Source organism: Erinaceus europaeus, chromosome 3 (genome assembly GCF_950295315.1).
Source record: "Erinaceus europaeus chromosome 3, mEriEur2.1, whole genome shotgun sequence".
In the NCBI taxonomy this organism is placed as follows: domain Eukaryota; kingdom Metazoa; phylum Chordata; class Mammalia; order Eulipotyphla; family Erinaceidae; genus Erinaceus; species Erinaceus europaeus.
The window spans coordinates 53,070,154-53,095,587 of record NC_080164.1 but is presented as its reverse complement, the minus strand read 5'-3'; the positions used below and the strand labels follow the sequence as shown (position 1 = coordinate 53,095,587).

At 37.0% G+C, this 25,434-nt stretch overlaps 1 protein-coding gene across 3 annotated transcripts in view; it reads right to left on the bottom strand.

Moving 5' to 3' along the window:
- Positions 1–25,434, bottom strand: part of VPS54 (VPS54 subunit of GARP complex) — a 74,429-nt gene that overhangs the window by 33,827 nt on the left and 15,168 nt on the right. For all 3 annotated transcript variants that reach the window (XR_009548941.1, XM_060187197.1, XM_060187196.1), the window contains exons 4-11: positions 22,508–22,586; positions 19,034–19,068; positions 16,496–16,627; positions 10,288–10,673; positions 7,728–7,854; positions 6,033–6,140; positions 3,002–3,057; positions 874–970 (exon numbers count right to left, since the gene is read on the bottom strand). Coding sequence is in view for 2 of the 3 variants with exons in the window: in XM_060187197.1 (XP_060043180.1) it covers positions 874–970; positions 3,002–3,057; positions 6,033–6,140; positions 7,728–7,854; positions 10,288–10,673; positions 16,496–16,627; positions 19,034–19,068; positions 22,508–22,586 (1,020 nt within the window). In the remaining variant the exon portion in view is untranslated. The remainder of the gene's footprint in view (positions 1–873; positions 971–3,001; positions 3,058–6,032; positions 6,141–7,727; positions 7,855–10,287; positions 10,674–16,495; positions 16,628–19,033; positions 19,069–22,507; positions 22,587–25,434) is intronic.

The following is a 25,434-nucleotide window of genomic DNA, read 5'->3' as shown; positions in this document are numbered from 1 at the left end:
CTCCCCTGCCCCTTACCCTCTATCTAGAAAAAAGAAACAGAAAAGGGAAACAGAAAAAGGAAAAAGAGTCCACAGGAAGTGGTACAATCAAGTAGATTTGAGGCCCTGGTAGAAAATCAAACAAACACACCCACCACCACCACCACCACCACCCAAGGCATGTTGGTAATTCCACACAATATGAACTGAAGTCTATGATGTCTTTTCTTCTGAAAAATGTTATGTGACATTTACTCTTTTCTTACACTGAGCAGTTTATACCAATAGTAAATTTCTAGGCAATTTCACTGGTTTGGGAAATTTTTTTTTTTTTTTTAGTATTTCACTATACTATATTTCTAGATAGTCTAGAGAAATTAAAAGGGAGCTAGGCAGTGGTGAACCTGGCTAAGCACACACATTACAGTGCACAAGGACCTGGGTTCAAGCCCCTGTCCCCCACCCGCAGGGGAAAAGCTTCATGCGTGAAGTAGTACTGCAGGTATCTCTCTATGTCTCTTGATCTATTTCCCCCACCCCTCTCAATTTCTCTGTCTCTAGCCAATAATAAATAAAAAATATTTTCAAAAAAGAAATTAAAGCACTATAATATCACAAGTTATATATTATTGTGTATTATATAATATTTACTACTAAGTAACCATTTTACTTTAACATAAAACAAGACATTCAAAATTAGAAAAAGCAACAAAATACTCTGAAGCACTGTTTCATTTAAAGTAATGCATGCATCACTAGAAAAATCATGAAAAGAAAAAGTTTATTTTATTCAAGTTTGATTTTACATGTATATTTAGAAATATACTGACTCCATTTCTGAAGGCTGACAATTAAGGAGATATAGTGTATAAGCTGATCATCATAAAAGCTTACCTTTACTCTATGTAAGAAAATTGTAAACTTAGAAAATATATCCTTGAGCAGGTCAAACCACTGAGGAAAATTCAACATTCTCATCTGATCTGCAAGCCTAGAAAAAAAAAAAAATAATAATTCAAGCAAAAATGATAGTCTTTGAAGGAACTATATACTAAAGATTACCTAGTAACAGAAGAATAAAATACAATTTCATAAAGATCAATTTTATAATGTCATGAAGCAGTCAACTACTAAACAACTCCTACATGTTTAAACTTCTCTACACTAGGTGTACTGATCTGAGAATTTTACCATATGGTAAAAATCCATGTAAACATGTTTCATTACTATTAGATGAAAGAGCACAAAAAAACCACAGAGGGGGCTGGGCGATAGTGCAGCAGGTTAAGCACACATGGCACAAAGCACAAGGACCACGCTCCCCACCTGCAGGGGGGTCGCTTCACAGGCAATGAAGCAGGTCTGCAGGTGTCTATCTTTCAGGTCTGCAGGTATTCTTCCCCTCTCTATCTTCCCATCATCTCCCGATTTCTGTCTGTCCTATACAACAACAACAGTAACAACAACAACAACAATAAACAACAAAGGCAACAAAAGGGAAAAAATTTAAAGGATATTGACCTTCTATAGAGCTTTTAACAAAATTTTAATAACTTAAATTTTCTATGGGGCCAGGCAGAGGGCACCTGGTTAAGCACACACATTACAATGCATAAGGACCTGGGTTCAAGCCCCTGGTCCCCACCTGCAGGGAAAAAGTGTCACAAGTGGTTAAGCAGGGCTGCAGGTATCTTATCTCCTTTCCTCTCTCTATCTGCCTCACCTTCTCAATTTCTGTCTCCATCCAATAATAAATAAATACAAAGATTAAAAAGAAAAAAGAATTTTAAAAAATGTTTTCTAACTATTGAACTATTAGAGTTGTTTTAATTAATTCTGAAACTACGCAGTGTAGAAATTAAAATTTCACAATACTCGTTCTAATGAGTTAGAGCCAGAGAAGTTTCACAGTTGTTTATATTGCTATTCATGCCAGACCCAGTTAATAAAATTTAGATATTTATATGAATGAGGGATTCTTAGTTCAATTATCACTACATAAGAGTAAGAATAATAAGGGTTAGAATCTCAAGAGTGAAAACAAAACTTATAGAAATGGACAATTCAAAATCATATACTCAAACTTCCTGAAGTCTGTTAGAAGGGCTAGAAAGATAATAAAGTCAAGGAGAGTTTCATGAATGGTGGCCCAATACTTTATACTTTCTCTCTCTCATAGGAAGACAGAATGAAGAATTGGGCCAGGAAGGTAGCCTTTGAAGCTAGGTTTTAATTATATAGCAAAATGATTTCTACTTAAATTCTACCCACCATATCTATACTGCATCCCTCTCAACCTCTCTCTGCCTTACGATTGACCTGATGCACTTAACCAACAAGTAACGGTTTTATAAAAGTCTATAAGGAGCTACATCTTCCTCCTGCCTCAGGAAGATGGCCTTCCTCCAATGAAGATCACAGACATTTCTGACTCAGCATATCTTTCTTATTATTATTCTGAATTTTACTAACCTCACTCTTCCATTGTCACAGAAGTGTACTACTGTTGGTATGCTTCTAAATTCTGCTTATAAGACCTTCTGTTTTGATCATCACATTAGGTTCGCTTGTATTACTTACGATGTGGTCTATTTACATAATCACTGTTTTACCTGGGTCCCACCCTGCCTGCAGGGTATTGGTTTAATCCCCACAGGTTAGATGGAAGCTTTCTATGTTCTGTTTGCACTCTGCCCCCTCTCCTAGTCATTTCCTTTCCCTTGTCACTTGCGGTGAAGAGATGCATAAAAGGCGATGTATCTGATTAATAAACGAGATACTGCTTCCCAGCTCAGCCATGAGTCCCTGGTCATCTCTCTACCACCCATGAAGCTAGCCCAGCCTGGCATATGGCGCCCTGAACAGGGACTGGCAAATGGCGCCCGAACAAGGACTGGCATACTACACTGTCATTTGTGATTTTTCTACACTCTACATTATAGTAGATAATTACTTAACTAAATCATCCTTGGGTTATTGCAATTATTGGGCTGATAACTCCCAACAAAACATTCATACTTACTTCACAATAGCATCTGTATCTATTTCTTCTATTTGTGAGACTTTATTGATCACACACTGCAAAATAATGACAAAAATGATTAATGTCTTTAGAATTCTAGTATAGAACTGCGTGTTCACTTACATATTTAAAAAAAACTCAGTAACTATGAGTCATTTTATAAGACTTGTGTCTCATATGATTAATGTATTTTTTTAAAAACCTGCATTACTCTTACTCTATTAGTTACTTCTATATTTCGAGGATACACTTTAACTGTTTTAGTTAAATTTCATTACACACACACATACTAAGCTCACTTGGGGTGAGGGATGCCTGCTTTGCCATATATGGGGCCTAAATTCAATCCCCTAGTAAACCATATGGGGTAGTATGGCACTGGGATGCTTTACTATCTTTCCTGCTTCCTCTTCCACGTTTCCTTTATATGTGAAAATGTCAATCTGTAGTGGTGATGCCCCAGAAATCACAAAGAAATGAGTTAGGACACAGCTCATGAAATCAAATGTTGTGCTGTGTGTTAAGGCCCTTGATTCAAGCCCCAGGACCACGTAGGAGCACAAAGATAGCTCTATGGATTGTGGAGTGGTGTTGAAGTATCTCTCCTCCCTGTCTCTCCAGAAGTTTCATTTCTCTCCTTCTTAAAAAGATTAAGAAAAAAAAATTGGGTCCTGGAGACATAGCATAGTGATTACGCAAAGATTTTCAGGCCTGAAGCTACAAGGTGCTGGGGATTGAACCTTGATTAATCTATGATCTATGATCTACCCTGAACCAGCCAGATAATCTTTTGAAATTTTTTTTATTTATTTAGTAATAAATTTAAAAGTTTCAAAAAATAATAATAACTACAACAATAAAACAACAAGGCAACAAAAGGGAATAAATACTAAAAAAAAATTTAAAAAAAGAAACAAAAACATAGGGTGAAACTTGAACTAAACAGCGTCTGTTGCACAGGTCTTATTGCTCCTCTTTTGAATTATTTGTTTATTAGGGAAATAATGATCTAAAGTTATTGTCACATGGTACAAATTTCCTATCTTTCCATGAAAGGTGTCTGCACAACACTCCCACGATCAACTTAAGTCCTGCTCCATGACGCTCATGTAACTCCTCCTGCCCCCATCAACTTGTCAAATCCTTGGCCTTGTGCAACAGACCCTGTTTAGTCCAAATTTCACCTATATTTTCTTGTTTCTCTTTTTTAAATTTTTTTAGTATTTATTTATTTATTCCCTTTTGTTGTTTTATTGTTGTAGTTATTATTGGTAGTTATTGATGTCCTTGTTGTTGGATAGGACAGAGAGAAATGGAGAGAAGAGGGGGAAACAGGGGGAGAGAAAGATAGACACCTACAGACCTGCTTCACCACCTGTGAAGCAACTCCCCTGCAGGTGGGGAGCCGGGGGCTCAAACTGGGACCCTTACACTGGTCCTTACACTTCACGCCACATGCGCTTAACCCGCTGAGCTACCGCCCAACTCCCCTATTTTCTTGAATCTAAGAAATTCAGGTTCCACCTATATTCAAGATCATCTACTTTAGCATGAGTCCTTCAAATTCTGTAAAAGACGAGGCATTAGAGAAGATTTTACTGTGGTTTTTTTTGTTTTGTTTTGTTTTTTACTGCTGAGTAGTATTCCATTGTATAAATATACCACAACTCCCTTAATCAACAGTCTGTCACTTGGTATCTGGGTTATTTCCATGTTTGAGTTTTTATAGTTAAGTGTTCCTATAAACACTAAAAGGTGTACATAGATCTTTTTGGATAGGTGTTTTTATTTTCTTTGTATAAATCCCTAGGAAAAGAATTGCTGGGTCAGACAGTAGATCCATTTCTAGTGTTCTGATGAATCTCCAGTTTTCCACAAGAGCTAAACTAATTTAAATCCTTATCAGCAATAGGATAATAAAAGGTTCCTCCGCAACCTCACCAGCACTTATTTTTGTCTTTCCTCACGCATGGTATTCTCACAGGTGTATAGCAATATCTCATTGTGCTTATTTTCATTACTCTGAAAATTAGTAACTTTGAGCACTTTTTCATGACTGTTAGCCCTCTGGATCTTTCTCCGAGACAGAGAGAGAAATAGGGAAATAACGAAAAACTTCACCACCACTCATAAAGATTTCTCCCTATATGTGGGACCACGGACTTGAACCCCTCTTTGTGCATGGTAGGTGAACCACCACCCAGCCCCTAGGCAGTTTTGATTATAATAGCCCTGTAGCATAACTTGAGGTCAAGAAGCATGACGATCCTAGCCTTGTTCTTCTCTTTTCTCAGGATTGTTTTGGCAATCCTGGGTATTTTCCAGTTCTAGAAAAACTTTTGTAGCTTTTGTGCTATTCCCTTGAAGAAATTCAGTAGAACTTGATAAACCTTGCATAAAGTCTTTATATGACTCTGAGTAGAGTAGTCATTAGTTTTTAAAAATGTATTTTATTTGTTCTGAGAGAAAGAGAAAGACCATAGCACTATTCAGTTCTGGCTTACAGTGGTGCAGGGAAATGAACCTGGAACTTCAAAGTCTCAGGCATGAAAATCATTTTGCATAACCATTATGCTATCTCCTTTGCCTAGACAGTCATTTTAAGGATATTAATTCTTTCAATCCATGAGCACAGAATATCCTTCCATTTCTTTATTTTAATAAACTTTAACTTTGTTTCATTTGATAGGAAAGAGAAATTGAGAGAGATAGTAGATAGAGGAGAGATGCAGAAACACTTGCAACACTACTGTACTGGTCATGAAGCTTCCCCACAGGTAAGTGGGGACCAGAGGCTTGAACCTGTACATGGTAATATGTACACATAACCAGATACACCACCACCCAGTCCCTATCCTTCTATTTCTTTGTGTCTTTTTCTATGTCCTTTAGTAGTGATATTTTTCTTTATTTTTAATGTCTATATGATGAAAAAATATTGTCATATAGCATATATTATTACAAGGATTGTGTAAACTTTACAAAATATTTTAGAATGAAATACAATAATAAAAAACAAATATATAATTACCTGTTTAATGATATTCTTTGCAGTAATAATCATTTCTTCACTATAGGTCTCTAAAAAATTAAGTTTTCTTTGTTTTAGAAGTCCAAATACAAGGGATACTAGTCTTTCCTATTAAAATAAGAATATATGACATCACACTTTATATAATTTTAACTTGCAGGTGGAAATATTCAACAAAAAGCGCTTTACCGTTTGAGTCTCACATCTCTATATTGTATATACTAATTTCTAGTGGCTCTCAGGGCTTTCGAAATCTTTGTCTCCACTAGCTGTTAATAATCAGCAGTGAGGGAAGTCAGGCAGTAACACAGTGGGTTAAGCATATGGCACGAAGCACAAGGACCAGTGTTAAGGATCCCGGTTCGAAGCCCCCACTCCCCACCTACAGGGGAGTTGCTTCACAGTAGGTGAAGCAGGTCTACAGGTGTTTATCTTTCTCTCCCCCGTCTGTCTTCCCCTCCTCTCTGCATTTCTCTTTGTCCTATCTAACAACGATGACTCAATAACAACAATAACTACAATAAAAAAAAACAAGGGCAACAAAAGGGAAAATAAATAAATAAATAAATAAAAATAATAATCAGCAAGTGAGCAATAGCCAGGAAAGTAAGGCTTGGATATAATATACTTAAATATACATACAACATGTCCACAGCATTAATTTATTCAACAATACTCAGTAAATTACTGATAAATCACCAAATAATGACTCCCTCCACTTCAGTTAGGTTTTTAACCATTTGCAACTTCACTACTCCCAGATCAACTTTTTCATTCAAATAGGAAAATAAGAAAAGACAGAGGGAAGGAGAAAGGAGGGAGGGAGATAGAAAGAGAAAGAACACAGTACCAAAGTTTTTACTGGTATCATGACACTCTCTTGTGATGCCAAGGCCCAAAACAGAACTGCATGCATGGGAAGGCACATGACTGACCCAGTGAGCTATCAGCTATCTCTTGACTCCCTAATATCATTTCTTTTTTAAAAATTATCTTTTTTATTTATTTATTGGCTATAGATAGCCATAAATAGAAACAGAAGGGTATGATAGAGGGCAAGAGAGACAGAGAAACACATGCAGCACTGCTTCACCACTTGCAAAGCATGAACCCAAGCAACATGCAACATGTGCTCTCAACCAGGTGTACCACCACTCAGCCTCCTTAATGTCATTTCCTACAAAAGACATACTACAGTGCATGCATGTATCTAGGCATAAATGAATTAATCCTACATACAAATTCTGACTTTATTTTAAAAGCAGTATACCCTCATTATAACAATGGTTTCTAATAAGCTATAGAAATATTTTATTGTCAAGATCATAAAGATAGATTATCTGAGTAGTACACCTGCTTTGTCATATGCATGACCCCAGTTGGAGCCTAGTCCCCACCACATTAGAAGATCTGATGCTGTGGTATATTTTTCCTCTTTCTCCCTTTCACTCTCTGTCACTATCTGGAAGTCAGCTTACGGTAGTGATATACTAATGACCAAAAAACCAGAACTTTATTCTCTAATTTCACAAGGTAATGAACAATTATTGTGCTTGGAAAAGCCATATAGGTGTGATATAATATTAAATTTTAAATAATTTGGCTCATGTTAATTTCAGGAGAATATATTCTAAGTAAGACTGCTAGGAATTAACACAATCACATCAATTTGTTGCCAAAGGTCAAAACACATACCTCTTCTAAAATTTGACAGTCATCTTCCAGTGGTCTATTTAAGTCACTGTGAGAATAAGTAGAAAATTCAGCAATCATCATTTTATCTATCAATTTTTCTAATTCACAAAGCTGTGATCCCAAATGCCTACAAAGGAAGAGAAAAATGTTGCATATATTCATTAAGAACCAAAATTCACTCCATAATCAAGAGAACTGTAAGCAAAATTATTCTTGCTTACACTTGTGTAATAATATAGTATTTTAGTAAAACAATATCCTTTAACTTACAAAAATGAATATGGTAATTTCAAATCATTGCCCAAATTCTACTTTTCCCTTTATTATCAATATACAGTTAAATGTGTTATAGAAAACCTAGTGCTAGCAACTGTGTATGATGTTTTCTTAACTGTCTTTTTACAAAAAATTCAGGTATTCTATGTCCTTTCCTCACTGAAATATCAATTTAAGCAGCTCAGTCATTAATTCATTCAACAAATACAAATACACATCAGGGATAATCTTGGATGCTTGTCAATATCTGGAGAAACTACAGGTATAGATTAACTCCATTTATTTCCTGTCCTCATTAGTTTAAGTTATTGCGCAATAATGTCCCTGAGATCATTATACTGCAAGTCATTAGAACACAAGACAAAAATTGTGAAAGTCATAAAATATAGTCTATACCTTCTCTCATAAAGTAAAATGTTCCTTTTTCATCTACAACAAATATTTGTAGATAGTAGCTAGGATTAAAGTAAGAAGGACTCCAATGTGAGATAAACTGCAAGAGTGATTAAAGGCCAAGTATTACTGTAGTGTTTTGGAAACTCTTCCCTTTAAAAACTATGTACTATCCAAATAACAAGAAAGGTCCCATGCAATTCATATTCTGTAGGGTACTAAGGATGCACCATATATCAATAGTCTACAATAATACTAAATTCAGGAGGTGTGAGGCAGCTCACACTTACTTCACCATACCCAAGTACACAGGTATGCGTCCCTCACCACCACATGGGAGCACCATGCAAAGGGGAAGTTTCACAAACTCAAAGTAGTGCTGTAGTATCTCCCCTTCTTTGTCTTTCTCTCCCTCTCTGTCTCTTATTTTCTATCTGGAAAACAGAGAGAGAAAAAATGTCTGCAATGAGCAGTGGAATTAAGTAAGTACAAAGCTCCAGCAGAGCCCTGACAGCAAAAGCATAAAAAAAGATTACTAGTTTCACAGAATAGCAGGCGGTTAATTTTTTGGCTGCATCCCATGCCTTCCAATAAGCATGCTTTCTTACTTTGTTTTTCATTGGTTTATTGTTACTGTTTTTTAAATAAAGACAGAAGCTGAGAGAGAAGAAAGATACAGAGGGAAAGAGACACCTGCAGCACTGCTTCACCACTCATGAAGCATCTCCCCCTACAGGCAGAAATGGAAGTCCTTGCATATTGTAACATGTCTGCACTACCAGGTGTTTCACTACCCAGCAACCATTTTCTTAATGTTTGCAAATCTGAATTATTTATTTTTGTTTTCCTACCAAAGTTTGCTGGGGTTTAGTTCCCACAAGACTCCACCATTCCTGGTAGCAATTTCCTCCTCTCCTTTCTTTTATTGGGGGGGGGGGGGAAGAGAGATAGAGGAGACACCTGTAGCACTGCACCACTGCTCATAAAGCTCCCCCACTGTAGGTGGGGACCAGAAACTTGAATGTGGGTCCCCAGCATCTTAATACATACTCTACAAGCTGAGTCATCACTCAGGCCCCAGAAATCTAAATCATAGGAGACTATATCAGAATGAAAAAGTATGCACTGATAGCTCCAATATCCCTCAAATAGAATTACTATAGTAAATAGGTCCTGACTCAGAAAATTTATAACACAACTGCCCACAGTTAATATCTATAGCATTTCAGAATGGCAATGATGCTTGGAGTAAATTGTCTGGAAGCCCTATAAATCCATAATCAAATATATTAAAAAGCATACAGAGCACTAAGATTAGATAAGACCTGGGTTGACTCTCAACTCTGTACTTTTATAGCTTGTTGTGTGATCTAGCACAAATTATCTAAGACTTCTCTACCATAGTTCCTTTCATCATATATGTATTTTTTCTTTTTTTTCTCCTCCACCAGGTTTATCAATGGGCTTGAGGGCAGCATGACAAATCCCAGTGACTACTTTTTTTTTGTCTTCCTTTCTTTTTTGAATAGAGATGGAAGCTAGAGAGAGTGAAGGATACATATACAGCATTGCTTCAGTGCTCTTAAAGATCCTTGAAGATCCTCCTCTCATGAAACTCCTCCCTGCAAGTGGGGCTAGATGGCTTGAACCTGGTCCTTATACATGGTAACATGCACTCTACTAGATGTACTTCTACCTGGCCCCTCTACCAAAGATTCTCAGTTTGTTAAAAATTGAGATTAGACTACTTATCTCATAAATCTTTGTGGCAGGAGTGGAAGGTAGAGCAGGAATGTTCAAACAAAAGCTTCAAACATAGAAAGGCAAGAGTCCTAACTGGTGAGCCATTTCTGTGGCCCCATATTCCTAATAATTTACTTAGTAGACATACCGGAAGCTGTGAATGCCCTGAAGTTCCTGCTGTAGAACCTCTTGTGTTGTTGCTATTAAGTCCAATGCTCCAACAAATTCAGAAGTAGATAACAACACCTGTACTGTAGGCTGAGTCTGGTGTACAGTAGCCATTAACTTCAGTTTATTATATACCTTAACACAATTATTTCTGGTAAGTGCCAGTCTCAAAATGTGTAGTGATCCTTCACACACTACTTTATCAATTTGTGCAATTTTATCTCGAAGTATTTTTACAGCCTGGGAAGTTTTCTTGAGGTAGTCCTGCAATTCGTGTTGAGAGGTCATTGCATGAAAAAATGCTTCTGAACGTAGAGAGATCTGGTGAGCAATGTTTACTTCCACAATATCCAGATAATGGCTCAGCTTAAGGGAAAAGAGGGGGGGGAAATCATGGAGTATTATAAGAATAGCTTCTTTAACAACCAGTGGCACAGCTATATACAAATAATGTCAAAGGACATAAATTATGGTGATGTTGTGTATGATACAGCAAATCCTAACAAAGGGATTTTTTCAAAGTTAACCCAATTGCCAAATAATGTGATTATAACAATAGCTATCTATTGTCTTCTTGATCCTAAGACAGCAGGAACCTCCCACTTCCTCTATAGATCCTATATTTCCCCCAGTCCTGGAACCTCTAGGGTGGGGCTCACTTTCCTGTATGCTTCTCTCAATTCATACCAAATAACATTGCATCCGCCGATCCCAACCTAATCAATCAATGAGTACCACATCAGCATGCTTCACTTCAGACTGTGTCCAGAGACCTCAGGTGTGGAATGTCAACCCTTCAGCTTCATTACTTGGCCACCAGGTTCCAGATGCTAGCATGATGCCGACCAGACTCCCCTGGACAGACAAACCCACCAATGTGTCCTGGAACTCCGCTTCCCCAGAGCCCCACCCTACTAGGGAAAGAGAGAGGCAGGCTGGGAGTATGGATCAACCTGTCAACACCCATGTTCAGTGGGGAAGCAATTACAGAAGCCAGATCTTCTACCTTCTGCTTCCCACAATGACCCTGGGTCCATACTCCCAGAGGGATAAAAAATAGGAAAGTTATCAGGGGAGGGGATGGGATATGGAGAGCTGGTGGTGGGAACTGTGTGAAGTTGTACTCCTCTTATCCTATGGTTTTGTTAATGTCTCCTTTTTATAAATAAATAAAAAAATAGCTTCTTTAACCATCCAAATGATTCCTACATGTATTTTAAATCCTATTGTGTGAACTGATTATGGGATTCTTAAAAATGGGTATAACAAAATGGAAGAGGTTAACAAATGGAACACAAAAAGAAAATGATTCTTCTCTCCTCCTGCCATTACTGTCCTTTAAACATCAACTACTTCCTAGAAAGTACAAATACCCCACATTTCTTTCAGATTATAATCTAGTTTCAGAAGTTCTATGTTCTAAGAGTGATCTCCTTACCTTCCACCTATCACTACCATCACCAATATCAGATATCACTTATCTGACTAAAAGATGACTACACTTATTATTGACCTCCTCCTTCCATGAATCAGGCACTAATACTTTATATATTACCATATTCACAATTTAACAATATTGTAATAGATTATCAGAAAAGCCATGATGCATTTTTGTACAGAAAAAATATACCATGACTTTTCAACAATCCAGTATCTGTTACATTGCTATTATCATTACTTATTATTACTTCATTTTCTCAATGAGGGAACTGAGGCTGTCTGAATAAAGTCATGTGGTTAATAAAGTTGCAAAACTAAATTTGAACTCAGCCTGCCTGACTACACCACAGCCCTTCCTTCTATATTATGCTGCTTAAAAATGCTAAATAATTTATGACAGTTAGATGAATGTTATAGTCATTAACTATAGAAAGTACCAGAAACATGAAGCCTGTGGCTCTGAGGTCCAAGGTTCAATAACCCACCATTGCCACCACCATAAGCCAAAGATGAACAGTGCTGTGATGTCTCTCTACCTCTATCTCCCTCTCATTAACATAAAACAAATAAATAAAATATATTTTGAAAAAGAACAAAGGTCTTTACTTCTTTTTCAACTTTTAAAGATTTTTAATATATGAGTAAAGATGTGCTTAAAGTATATATTGGGTTGTTGGGAAAGTCATGACACATTTTTGCATTGAAAAACACATAACTTCTCTGACAACCCAATATTAAATGACTTTCAAGAGGGTGATTTCTGAAACACAGAGCACTGTACAAAAATTGTTTTAAAAACTATGAACTAGTAAAATGCAAACGCTTTAACATTGCACAGCTACAAATACAACAGGGGACATGGGAGTTAGAGCTAGGTCAGCCTGTTAGAATATGAATTTGCATCCCTGAAGCCCCAGACATCACAGGTAAAATCCCAAGCACCATTTTGTTCCAAAGCTAAGTGCTGTTCTGGCCCTCTCTCCTAATACATATGATAAGGGTTTAAAATCACTTTACTGGGAGGAAAGAATGATTTACAATACAGTTCTTGTCACATGAGTATTGTCTTATCTCCCCATGAGAGGCATCTAGGCACACATTTACCACCAACTTGAAGTCTTCCTCCACTATCCTAAACTGGGTTTCCAATGTTTCTCAATGCTCTTGAGCCTTCTCCCCCAGAGTCCTTGGCTTTAACCATCTAAGAATCTCCCCCAGAATCCTTGGCTCTGCTTCAATAAACCATAACTTGTCTAAACTTCACCCTGTATTTTCCCTTGCTCTGCTTCCTAAATTCCACTTATGAGTGAGGACATTCAGTACATGTTCTTCTGGTGTATCTTTCTTTCTTTTAAGATTTTATTTATTTACTCATGAAAATAGAAGGAGAGAGAACCAGACAGCACTCTGGTACATGTGCTACCAGGGATTGAACTCAGGACCTCATGCTTGAGAGTCCAATGCTTTATCCACTGTGCCACCTCCCAGACCACTGGTGTATCTTTCTTACATGATTTATTCAAGTTGCACCAAGGATGCAACAAAAGATTCCATCATTTCTTACAACTAAGTAGCATTCCACTGTGCGTATATACTAAAAGTTTCTTAACCACTCATCTGTCATTGAATATTTGGTTTGTTTCTCTATTTGGATTGATTCTACATTTCAACTATTACAAATAGTCCTGCAGGGGGGCAGGTGGTGGCTCACTTGGTAAAACACCCAAGTTATCATATGCAAAGACCCAGGTTCAAGTCCCAGGTCCCCACCTCCAGGGGATAGCTTCAAGAGTGAGGGAGGAGTGTGGCAGATGTCTCTCCTCTCTATCTCTCAATCCCTACCAAGAAGAGAAAGGAAGGAAGGAAGGAAGGAAGGAAGGAAGGAAGGAAAGAAAGAAAGAAAGAAAGAAAGAAAGAAAGAAAGAAAGAAAGAAAGAAGGAAGGAAGGAAGACAGGAAGGAAGACAGGAAGGAAGACAGGAAGGAAGGAAGATGGCTGCCTGGAACTTAGTTAAGCAAGAATCAAAGCCCAGTGATAGCCCTGGTGGCATAAAATAGTAATAAATAAATAATGGCACTATAAAAGAAAAAGTATGTGCAGGTCTCTTTGGATAAGTGTTTTTGTGTTCTTTGGTTATAGTCATCCCTTGTTTATCTTGATTAATCAGTTCCAGACTCTACTGCAAGAAGTGAATTTCTGAGAAGTAGAGCACAGAATACCTGTTTACAACCTTCTAAATACGGCTTTTAACATTATTAGAGCCCTCTAGACATAAAATAACAGCCCTTTAGCTTTGCTTCATTGTTGAAAGAGACAGTAACTGGTGCACAGATACTTTTTTCATCTTTATAGATGGAGCGAAAGGTAGAATCATTCAAGTCATAATAGTGGGCAACCTCTGTTGGTATGCTTCTAATTCTGCTTCTAAAAACCCCTTCTGTTTCATTGGTTTAATACCCCCTGCTTAACACTGTATTCAATTTACATAACCACTGTATTCTATTTACATAACCACTGCAGGGCATTGGTTTAATTCCCACTGGTTCATGATGTGTTTCTGCTCCACCCTCTCTCGTAGTACACCCTGATTTGCGCCAGTCACTTTTCACTTCACCCTCTCTATGTCACATCCTGTTTCCACCCTACTTGGCCAGTATATATAAGGACAGAATAGTTCTTAAATATAGTAGTTAGTTTAGTTTAGCTCAGCTTAGATTGTGCTGCGTCCTGCATGAATAAAGAGATGCTGCATACAGCTCAACCATGAGTCCCGGGTCATCTGTCTCCCGCTCGCGAAGCTAGTCCGACAAACCTCCATGATTTTCTTGCCATCTTTGATCATATCCAAGAGTTACACCTTCTCCTGGATGGTAAGCATTTCCCTCCAGCACTTTGTTTCATCATCAGAAAGCTTAGAAGCAGCAGCATGTTTAGGAGCCATTGTGGCGCTTAGATAAAAGGTTCTCAGAAATCGCAAACACTTCCAAGAGCAAAGATGCTTCCAATGTGTAGCAATATAGAGATGTAGAAGCACATATAAGAGAAACACACTCTGATGGGCTTGGTTTCACCTCATCCGGTTTCAAACACACACAAGGGGTGGTTAAGCAGCTGCACCTCACATTGAAGGATTTACTGGAATGCTCAAATACATAGGCCAACTGTCCATACGTACAGTCATTTTAATTTTAATTGTAATACAGGGGTTTATAATTGACTCAGACAACCAAGCATGTGCTGTATAATTTTCACTGTCTTGATCAACTTTTTAATGAATATATTTGAAGAAAAAAAAAAGTGGTTAAGAGTGAAGTCGCGAAAGCCCAAGTGTGAAGTGGCGAGGGACCGCTGTATATCTCTAGGAAAGGAATTGTGAGTTCATATAGTAGGTTCATTTCTAATATTCTAAAAAATCTCCAGAATGTTTTCCTCAGATGCTAAACCAACTTAATCTGAAGATTTTTAATTTATTTAAAAATTTTAAGATTTCCTTTTTTAATGAGAAAGAGGTGGGAGGGGGAGAATGAACCAGAGCATTGTACACTGCTGGTATACAAACTCAGGACCTCATACTAAAGGGTTCAGCACTATGCAATCTCCAATCCATGGCTGTCATTTTTTTTTAATGATATTTTTGCTTCAAAACAGTCATCCTTACTACAAGTAAATGAAGATAATTATCTCAGGAATTAACTTTTTCTAGGGGGCCTGGCAGTGGTGTAATGGGTTAAGCGCACATAGCAGGAATTAACTTTTTCTGTGCTGTCTGTCACAGAGTATAAAATTAGTTAATATTGGGTTATTGGAAAATTCATGACATTTTTTTCTATGCAAAAAAAATGCATCATTACTTTTTCTGACAACCCAATATATTGTTTGGCAGAAATATAAAGCAATTAATTGCATAACCTAATACATCTTTTTTAATGAAAATTCCATCAACTGCTACTTCAGATAAGAAACATTTAAACAGTCTGGTGGTAGTGCAGCCAGTTCAGTTTACACATTACCGTGCACAATGACACAAGTTCAAGCTCCTGGTTCCCACCTGCAGGGGGAAAGCTTCATGAGTGGTAAAACAGTACTGCAGGTGACTCTCAATCTCTCCTCTATTTCCCCCACCCCTCTCAATTCTTCTTTATCCTATCAAATTAAAAAATAATAATATTTTACATTTACTAGGGGGTTAATGGTATACAGTCAACAGTAAAATACAATAGTTTGTACACGTGTAACATTTCTCAATTTTCCACTAGAGATCCTCCTCTGCCATCATGATCCAGAACCTGAACCCTCCACCTCCCACCCCACCCGAGTCTTTAACTTTGTTACAATACACCAACTCCAGTAATAATAATTAAAAAAAAAAAAGAAATACTCAAACAATAAGCTTTCATTTCAGACCAGTAAAACTTGCATTCCACTGACTCAAAATGCTATTGTTTTATTATTTATATTTTGATGGCCAGCAATGATAGTAACAATAAAAAATGAAATTAGTAGCTTGGGAGGTCTGCAGTGGCTAGAGCAATGGACTTGTAAGCATGAGGTCCTGAATTTGGTCCCTGACACTAAATAAACCAGAGTGATGCTCTGGTTGTCTGTCTGTATCTCTTTCTCGTTAATAAATAAATCTTAAAATGAAATTAAACAAAGTAGTGCTACTAAATAAATCTGAATCAACACAAATAGTACTACTCAACTAGAATCAAGTTTTCTTCAAGGAAAAAAAGTGAAAGAGAAGTTACCTTTTCCTGTAGCAACTTTGAGGAAGCTGCATCACGATTTCCTTTTCCACCAGCCGTATTAAAATGAGACCATGGCAAAACTGAATTAAAAGTTAAGGAATCATCCAAGGCAAAATCTGATTTCATAAAAATCTATCAAGAGAATACACTGCCTTTAATTAAACAAGCATTTTCTTTATATTCATTATCTCTTCTAACATCACAAGATCATGAAACAATAATTAACTGAGCATTATTAGCAAAAACAAGTGATAATAGGTAGAATTATTTAATAAAAAATGTATGGTGCTTCATTAAACTAACAGTGAATATGAAAGGTAGAAAAAATTAGATTATCAATGGAAATGTGAGGATGATAATACCAGTATTATGTAATCAAATTTGTCATAAAATGTTAGATTGCGTATCCTAAAAGTCTATATTATTTATAGATAGTGGTTTTTCTATACTTGTATTTCTATTTTCCTATTCAAAATCAGTTATTTTATTAGGCATACACTAAATTTTAAGAACACAAATTCAATTTTTATTAAGACACTACTCTTTTTTATCCTTTTATTGAGGAAATAGTGATTTGTAGGACAGTTGCTGACATACTGACAGTTTCCTACCTCCCTGTGATAGATGCCTGCATGCCATTCTCACTATCAATCTAAGTCCCTTTTACACCATCATGCAGGGAATACCTGACACCCTCTTCCATTTCCCCCTAATCCAGAATCCTTTACTTTTTGTTGCAACATACCCTACCCAGTTCAAGCCTGCCTCCATTTCATTTGCTTACTTCTAAAGTATTACATATAAGTGAGATCATCTGGAATATGTCCTTTTCCCTCTGGTTTATCTCACTTAACATGAAAATAAACTATTTTTTATAGCTTTCTACAGCATCCAAGTGAGCAGTTAAGACTTACATATTTCAAATACATACCATGAATCCCCCTCTATCCTCTATCTCCACAGTATTTTATCAGCTCAGCTTCTTATTATCTATGGATTACAGTATATAACCTTACTGATACCCTTCCCCAGTCTATCTCCTATATAGCTGTCAGATATACCCCTAACATGTAAATATTACCATGGTGACTTTGTTTAAAACTCTCAGTGGTGTTCTATGATCCAAAACTAACTCTTTAGAAAAACACTGGAAACTCTTCATTAGTAAGTTCCCACTTACTTACACTCTAACAATGCTTAACTATATCTCATACCCATTTATGCTTTAGTGCATGCGTTTGGCCTAAAATATCCTATCATATGTTTATCTGCCTAGAGAGCAATACCCAATCAAAAGTATAAACATATATCTGTGCAGAACAGAGATTAATTACTCTACTTGTTTTTTCAAAGATTTGTTTATTAATTTATGAGACAGATAAGAGAGGAGAAAGCAAGAAACAGAGCATTATCAAACTCAAGACTTTACACTAATAGTTCCACATCTTATCCATTGTGTCACCTCCTGGGCTATAATTCCTCTATTTCTAACACAAGTATGCCATGAATGCTTATTTATCTTACACTTCACACACACACAAATGTATTTTATTTGTCTATCTCCCCCACCCCACCCCCAAATCATAAGTTCCTATGATTAAGATCCACCTGCATATAAGATTTCAGGCTCAGGGAAAAAAAAACAAAAACACTAGTATAACTACAGGCCCTTTGAAATATAACTAAAATATGCCTACTAGCTATCTACAAAATGGAGGACCCCCCGCCCCCAACACTTCATCTGCACTATTCCAGCCTTTAGGTCCATGATTGTTCAACAATTTGTTTGGCTTTCTTTGTATGTTAACTCTCTTTTCAGCCACCAGGTTCCAGATGCTAGCAGCTAGATGCGACCAGACTTTCCTGGACAGACAACCCCACCAATGTGCCTTGGAGCTCCGCTTCCCCAGAGCCCTTCCCCACTAGGGAAAGACAGACACAGGCTGGGAGTATGAATCGACCTGTCAACGCCCATTTTCAGTGGGGAAGCAACTACAGAAGCCAGACCTTCCACCTTCTGCATCCCACAAGGATCTTGGGTCCATACTCCCAGAGGGTTACAGAATAGGAAAGCTATCAGTGGAGGGGATGGTATATGGAGGTCTGGTGGTGGGAACTGTGCGAAGCAGTACCCCTCTTATCCTATGGTTTTGTTAATGTTTCCTTTTTATAAATAAAAAATAAAGATTAATCATCACATATCTCTGAGAGCATGATAAATGCAATGGACTCCTCCCCAGGGAAAGAAAATAATAAAACTTCTATATTACACATAGCTACAAATTTTTCATACAAAGAAAAAGATATCTTAATAATTTGAAGGGATATTGATACTAAGAAAATTATTTGACAAAATGAAGAGACAAGCATATTGGTAGTTTTCAGAGATGAGGAAATAAGATTGGTAATATGAAAGCATTAGCATATTTAAAAATAAGACATAGTGGTCAAACTGTTAAAAAAAAGATTTTTAAGGCAAAATTAACAATCAAATATTAAAATCAATTATTATTTATCTTAATTTTTAAGCTTTGTTACCTTAGGTACTTGCTCTAGATCTGTCCGGGATTTATCTATAAAAAAGGGGGGTGGGAGGAAGGAAAAATTATTTTTTAAACTTGTTTTCATCTTCTATGAAATATATTTTAATAGATTCAACACTGTACTAGGTAAAAAAAAACAAAGAAACAAAAAACTCATTTCTTCCTTTAGGTATCAAGTACCCCCTACACTCTTATAAGTGGTCAAAACTAAATAAGATATATTCAAATAATGTTAATGAATAATATAATAATAAATGGACATAGAAAGCTTAATTGCCATCTTATTAAACTTTGGTAAGATTAAAATTAGCATGCTATATAATTTTCAAAATTAATTAAATTCTAAAATAGGAATTTCCTTGATCAAAATATTCATAATCCCACCCAGAATTTGTATAAAGATTTTTAATACCATTACTTTTTTAAATAGACCTCAAAATACCTTCCTTTACAAAAATAGCCTTTCTGCAATTGCACTCTTCCCCTCCTGCCACTTCCATGAGTTCACTTCATTCTCTACCTGACACTCTCCATATTTTCCACTTCTCTACTTCTTTATTTTGCCTCCAGGGTTATTCCTGGGGCTTGGTGCCTGCACTACGAATCCACTGCTCCTGGAGCAATTTTTCCCATTTTGTTGCCCTTGTTGTTGTGCTTGTTGGTAGTTGTTATTGTTGGATAGGACAGAGAGAAATGGAGACAGGAAGGGAAGACAGAGAGGAGGAGAGAAAGATAGACACCTGCGGACCTGCTTCACCGCTTGCGAAGCAACCTCCAGGAAGGTAGGGCCTAACCCAGGGCTCGAACCGGGATTCTTATGCCGGCCCCTGCGCTTAGCGCCACGTGCGCTTAACCCCGCTGCGCTACAGCCCGACTCCTTCCACTTCTCTTCTAATAGTTTCCTTTCTTTATATAAACATGATCAGCTCATACCCATATAGAAAAAGAAAAGGAAAAGGAAAAGATAAAACCCAGGATCTGTACTAAATGGAAGGGAGGGTCTTGAGTGCAAAATTTAAGGAAGTACTCAATCTATCTCAGGGTTATTCAAATGCCTTCTCTTGACTCATCTAGTCCTCCCTACACTAAAAATATTCTCCCTGGGGCTGGAGAGATAACAAAATAGTTATGCAAAAAGACTTTTGTGCACAAGGCTCTGAAGTCACAGATTCAATCCCCATCACAATAAGACAGAGCTGAGCTATGTGCTCTGGTCTCTCTTACTGTTCTCTTTCATTCAAATAAAAATAAACAAACAACATATATTATTCTTTTTAAGTCTTCTAGTCTGTTATCTCTATCCATAACTTACATTGCAAATCTTCAAGTCACATTCATACTAATAATTGCCATTTCTAGCACTTGTATTTAGTCCTTAATAGTAATGAGGCTTTTATAACCACTGTTCCAGTCTTAATGCTCAAAGAGCATCTACATTGCCAAATCCAAAGAGTTCTCACTATGTAAACCAATCAATCCCTGGCACTGACAGACAGATGAATCACTTACTTTTTTGAACCTCTCACTTCCATTCCTTCTAAGGCGGAACTCTGCGTTTTAATTTTTTTTTTTGTATATATAGAGAGAAACTGAAAGTGGGGGGTGATAGAGACAGAGAGACACCTGCAGCCCTACTTCACCACTGGTGAAGCTTTTGCCCTGCAGGTGGGGTCCAGGGTCTTGCACCTAGGTCCTTGTGCACTGTAATGTGTGTGCTTAACCAAGTGCACCACCTCCTGGCCCTGGAACTCGAAGTTTTTATTCTCCCTCACAAGTACTTCTAACTTTCCCTTACATATGGTAGCTTCATAACACTGAATTTGTTCTTTTCAGTACTCACCCTCCTTAGATTATCCAAACTGTGCTCCAAGATTCAACTGCTTTGCTATTGCTTGTGATAATGTTCACCCTACCTACATCTCCAGCCTCTTTCCAGAGCTCCTGGTTATACACTAGTCATCTCATAGATAACCAGTGTCCATAGCCTCCAAAATTTCTTTTTGTTTAATATTTATTTATTTATTTATTCCCTTTTGTTGGCCTTGATGTTTTATTGTTGTAGTTATTATTATTGTTGTTACTGATGTCATTGTTGTTGGAGAGGACAGAGAGAAATGGAGAGAAGAGGGTAAGACAGAGAGGGGGAGAGAGAGACACCTGCAGACCTGCTTCACCGCTGCAGGTGAGGAGCTGGAGTGGGGATCCTTAGGCTGATCCTTGCACTTTGTGCCACCTGCACTTAACCCGCTGCACTACCGCCCAACTCCCCAAAATTTCTCCTCTTATATTGTCTCTCATTAAATTGACTTCTTATCTAGCCAGATGCCCAGCTAAAAAAACGGAAAATTTGAAATACCTTGCTCCATTATTAACAACTTGCTGGTTGTTACCAACAACTTTGCTGGTCACCAAACCTGTACCTTAATGACTGAGGTATCTGTCAAAGGTCTAATTTCCTTTCTTGTCTTCAAGATAACTATATCAGGAGTCAGATGATTACTCATTTGTAGTAATTCAATAGCTTCTGCTTCCTTGCCACCAGTTTTCTCATCATTTATAAATTTACTATACGCAACTAATAGTGAAATGTATAAAATACAGTATGTCCATTTAAAAATATTTTTGAGTTTAGAATAAGAAAAAATAGTCTAGTATACAAAGTTTTTTTAATAATCTGATTCCTATCTATTGGATGTACTTTTTCGACTCATAAACTGTTCCTTTTTCCTACGATTTTCCCCACATATGTCTTTCTATTATAGCTAGTTTAAAACATAAGCAATCATCATCAACTCTACGAAGTCTTCTTAGTCAGGAGCATTACATAATCTTGGCATGCTAAAATTAATACACAGCGCTGTGATTGTTGGTTTATTTCGTTAACCTACTCAGAAAACATCCATCAGTTTCCAGAGGAAAAACACAATTCTTACTCATCTGTTAAGAAAGAACTAAGTGCTGAGCACCAAGATATTAAGTAAATGTTTACTAAACTGAAGAGTAACACTACCATCAGCTCCATGACTTTTCTCCTAAAATATTTTAGAAATTTTTATGATTGGGACTGGGTGGTGGTGAACCTGGTTGAGCGCACATGTTACAATGCCCAAGGATCTGGGTTCGAGTCCCCAGTCCCCACCTTTAAGGGGAAAGCTTCACAAGTGGTGAAGCAGGGCTGCAGGTGTCTCTCTGCCTCACTCCCTCTTCTCTCCCCCTTCCTCTCAAATTCTGGCTGTTTCTGTCCAATAAGTAAATAAAGATAATAAAAAAAGAAAATTTTATGATAGGCTATAAAAATTTCATTAGAAAGAGCAACTATGGCTATGACAACTAACAAGCTCCCAAAATTAAGATTTTGTTCATTAATAACTTATGTTAGACAAAAATTAAATATAAATTTTAAACATTTACACTAGGCTACAAATAGCTTACATTCATCTGCATATTAATAAGTAGCACATATTCATACCATGAGTATGTAAGAGCGTTCTGTCAAAAGTATCTTTAGGAGGACAAATAGTCTTGCATCTCTCATGAATCTTCTCTCTCTAATAAAAAGGCAATAATGTGATCAACATTACATGACAAAGAGTATTCAAAGAATCAAAATATTCCACAACAGAATAGCAGAATACATCAACTTAGCTCTACAATTTTTAGTATGAAATGACAAGTCTCTAGAAATCAAACAGAAACAACAAATATGCTTAATGAATGAAATATCACTAATATCTAATATAAACCACCTATGTCCATCTCATATAACTGCATTTATCTGGGCAAATCTGGAATGTGGTGGGAAAGAGAATTTTAAAAATCTTTATTTATATAACAAATCAATTAAGAGAATATTTTAATAAGAAAATTTGAAAACTTACATAGTTAATATATATAAATACTAGGTGGAACTTCTTAAAAATAAAATCACACTCTGATTTTAGATTAGATTATCAATAACACTGCTATCTTTTTCTAGATACAATATATAAGACATATGGGGGGGTCAAGTGGTGGCACACCTGGCTAAGTGCACACATTACAGTGCGCAAGGACCCCGGTTCAAACCTCTGGTCCCCACCTGTAGGAGGAAAACTTCACAAGTGGTGAAGTAGGGCTGCAGGTGTCTCTCTGGCTCTTTCCCTTTCTATCTTCCTCTTCCTCTCAATTTCTGGCTGTTTCTATCCAGTAAATAAGTAAAAATTAATTGAGTGGTGGAGCAGCGCTATAGGTGCAACTTTGATTCTCGACTCTCACTCCTATTAAAAAGAAGGAAAAAAAAAAAAGACCGCTCAGATTGGTAGTACTGTGAAGACAAAAAACCTCAGCTATAATCTTAGTGGAAAAAAGAAAGAAAGAAAGAAAACCTAGAAAATATTTCTAATTACCCTTTTCCTTTTTGTCACACATTTTATTTAGAATTGCATAGTTCTATATTCTAAATATTTGTATATTTTCTACATAACCTCCTGTTACTAATTTCTATTTAAATTCAAGTTATGGTCAGAGACTCAGTTGTATATAACTTGAAGCCTTTAAATTTTATTAGCATTTTACAGTCCAGGTTGTGGATTATCTTGATACATACACCATAAACATTTGTTTTGTTTTGTTTTTGTTTTAATTGCTATCAGGGTTATTGCTGGAGCTTGGTGCCTATATGAAAATCCAGCATTGCCAATGGTCATTTTGTCTTTTTTTTTTTTTTTTTTTTTTTTTGCCTTTTTCACATTTCTTCTTTTATTTGACCTAGAATCTGAGGCCCTTGTGCATGGTAATGTGTGCACTAAACCTGGTAAGCAACTGGTCAGACCCTACACCATGAACACGTGAGAATAAAATATAAAATATATTCTACTGTGTTACAAGTAATGTTCTTTCAAGTCAGGTTGCCTACTACTATTACTCAAGATTGCTATACAGCTGTTGTTTTTTGGGGGTTTTTTTCTTCTGGTAGGGGTGGGAAAGTCATGCGTGATTCCATCACCATAAAGTCAATTTTTCCATTCTTTCTATTTATCAAGAGTGGGGGGGTGGTGGAGAGAAACATCATGGCACCACTGTACTACCCATAAAGCTCCCCAGTGTAACCTGAGTTTCCCATGTGGTGCAGGGCTCAAACCAAAAACCTTGTGCATAGCAAGGTGTGTCACTCTATGAAGTGAGCTATCTTTGAACCTCTTGATTTTTGTCTCCTTGTATTACTCTTTGAAAAATGAATATTGAAATCTCTACCCATATTTGAAACTGTTTATATCTCCAATAAGGTTCCTAGGTTTGGCTTCATGTGTTTAGAAACTGTTATAAGAAATATAAATTAGAATTAGTATATACTTTTAAGTAGCTGACCCCAAAATATGATAGAATATATTTATCTCTAATAATAGTCTTTGCTCTGAAATGTACTCTGCTGTTAATATAGGTACCCCATTTTCAATTTGATTGGCTGTAAGTCTAGTACAGCTTTTTCTATCCTTTCACCTTAAGTGCTTTATATCATTGTAAAATATGTCACTCCCCTCCCCCTTACTCAAGATTTATTTACTTTTTTTTTTTTTCCTTCTTTGCATTAACTTTATTTATTGGAACAGAGACAGAGAAACCGAGAGGGTAGGAGGAGAGAGAGAGGGAGAGACAAAGAGACACCTGCAGCCCTGCTTCACCACTCACAAAGCTTTCCCCCTGCAGGTGGGGACCAGGGGCTTGTATTTACTTGTTTTATGAGAGGGAGCAAAAAGGAAAAATCAGAGAACTGCTCACTTCTAATATGGTGGTGGCTGGAAATGGAGATGGGGTGTCTGGGGCCTAGGAGTAGCAAAATTAGTATACAAGTTTTGAGCTGTCTCCCTGGCCTTGGGCCAAAACTTTTTATTTACTCCTTATCAGATTTATTTGTAGGATGATTACATAAAGAATGAGAGAGGAGCAGATGAGAGAAACAGAACACTGGTCAGTTCTGGAATAAAATAGTGACAGGGATTGAACCCTGGCTCTCCTCAATCGCTATCGAACAGGCCATGGCCGGTGCGCCGCTATGTTCCATCGCTGGGGAGCCAGAGACGACCCGAACTGCCCCTGCGGCTACAGACAGACTATGACCCACATAGTCAACGACTGCCACCTCTCCAGATTCAAAGGAGGTCTCGAAACTTTACATCAGGCTCAACCTGATGCTGTTGACTGGCTACGGAAGAAGGGCAAACGCTAGAAGAAGAAGGGATTGAACCTATAGTCTCTGAGGCCTATCATAGAAACTAGTGCTCAAACAGGCTTAACTATCAACCAGACCCTAGACTTAAAATTTTCTAAATTCCTATTTATCTGTTCCACTAGTTTATTAACTATACTACGTTTCATTATTTTAGTAGTTGCTTTAGAGTTCACTCTTTAGATCTCTTG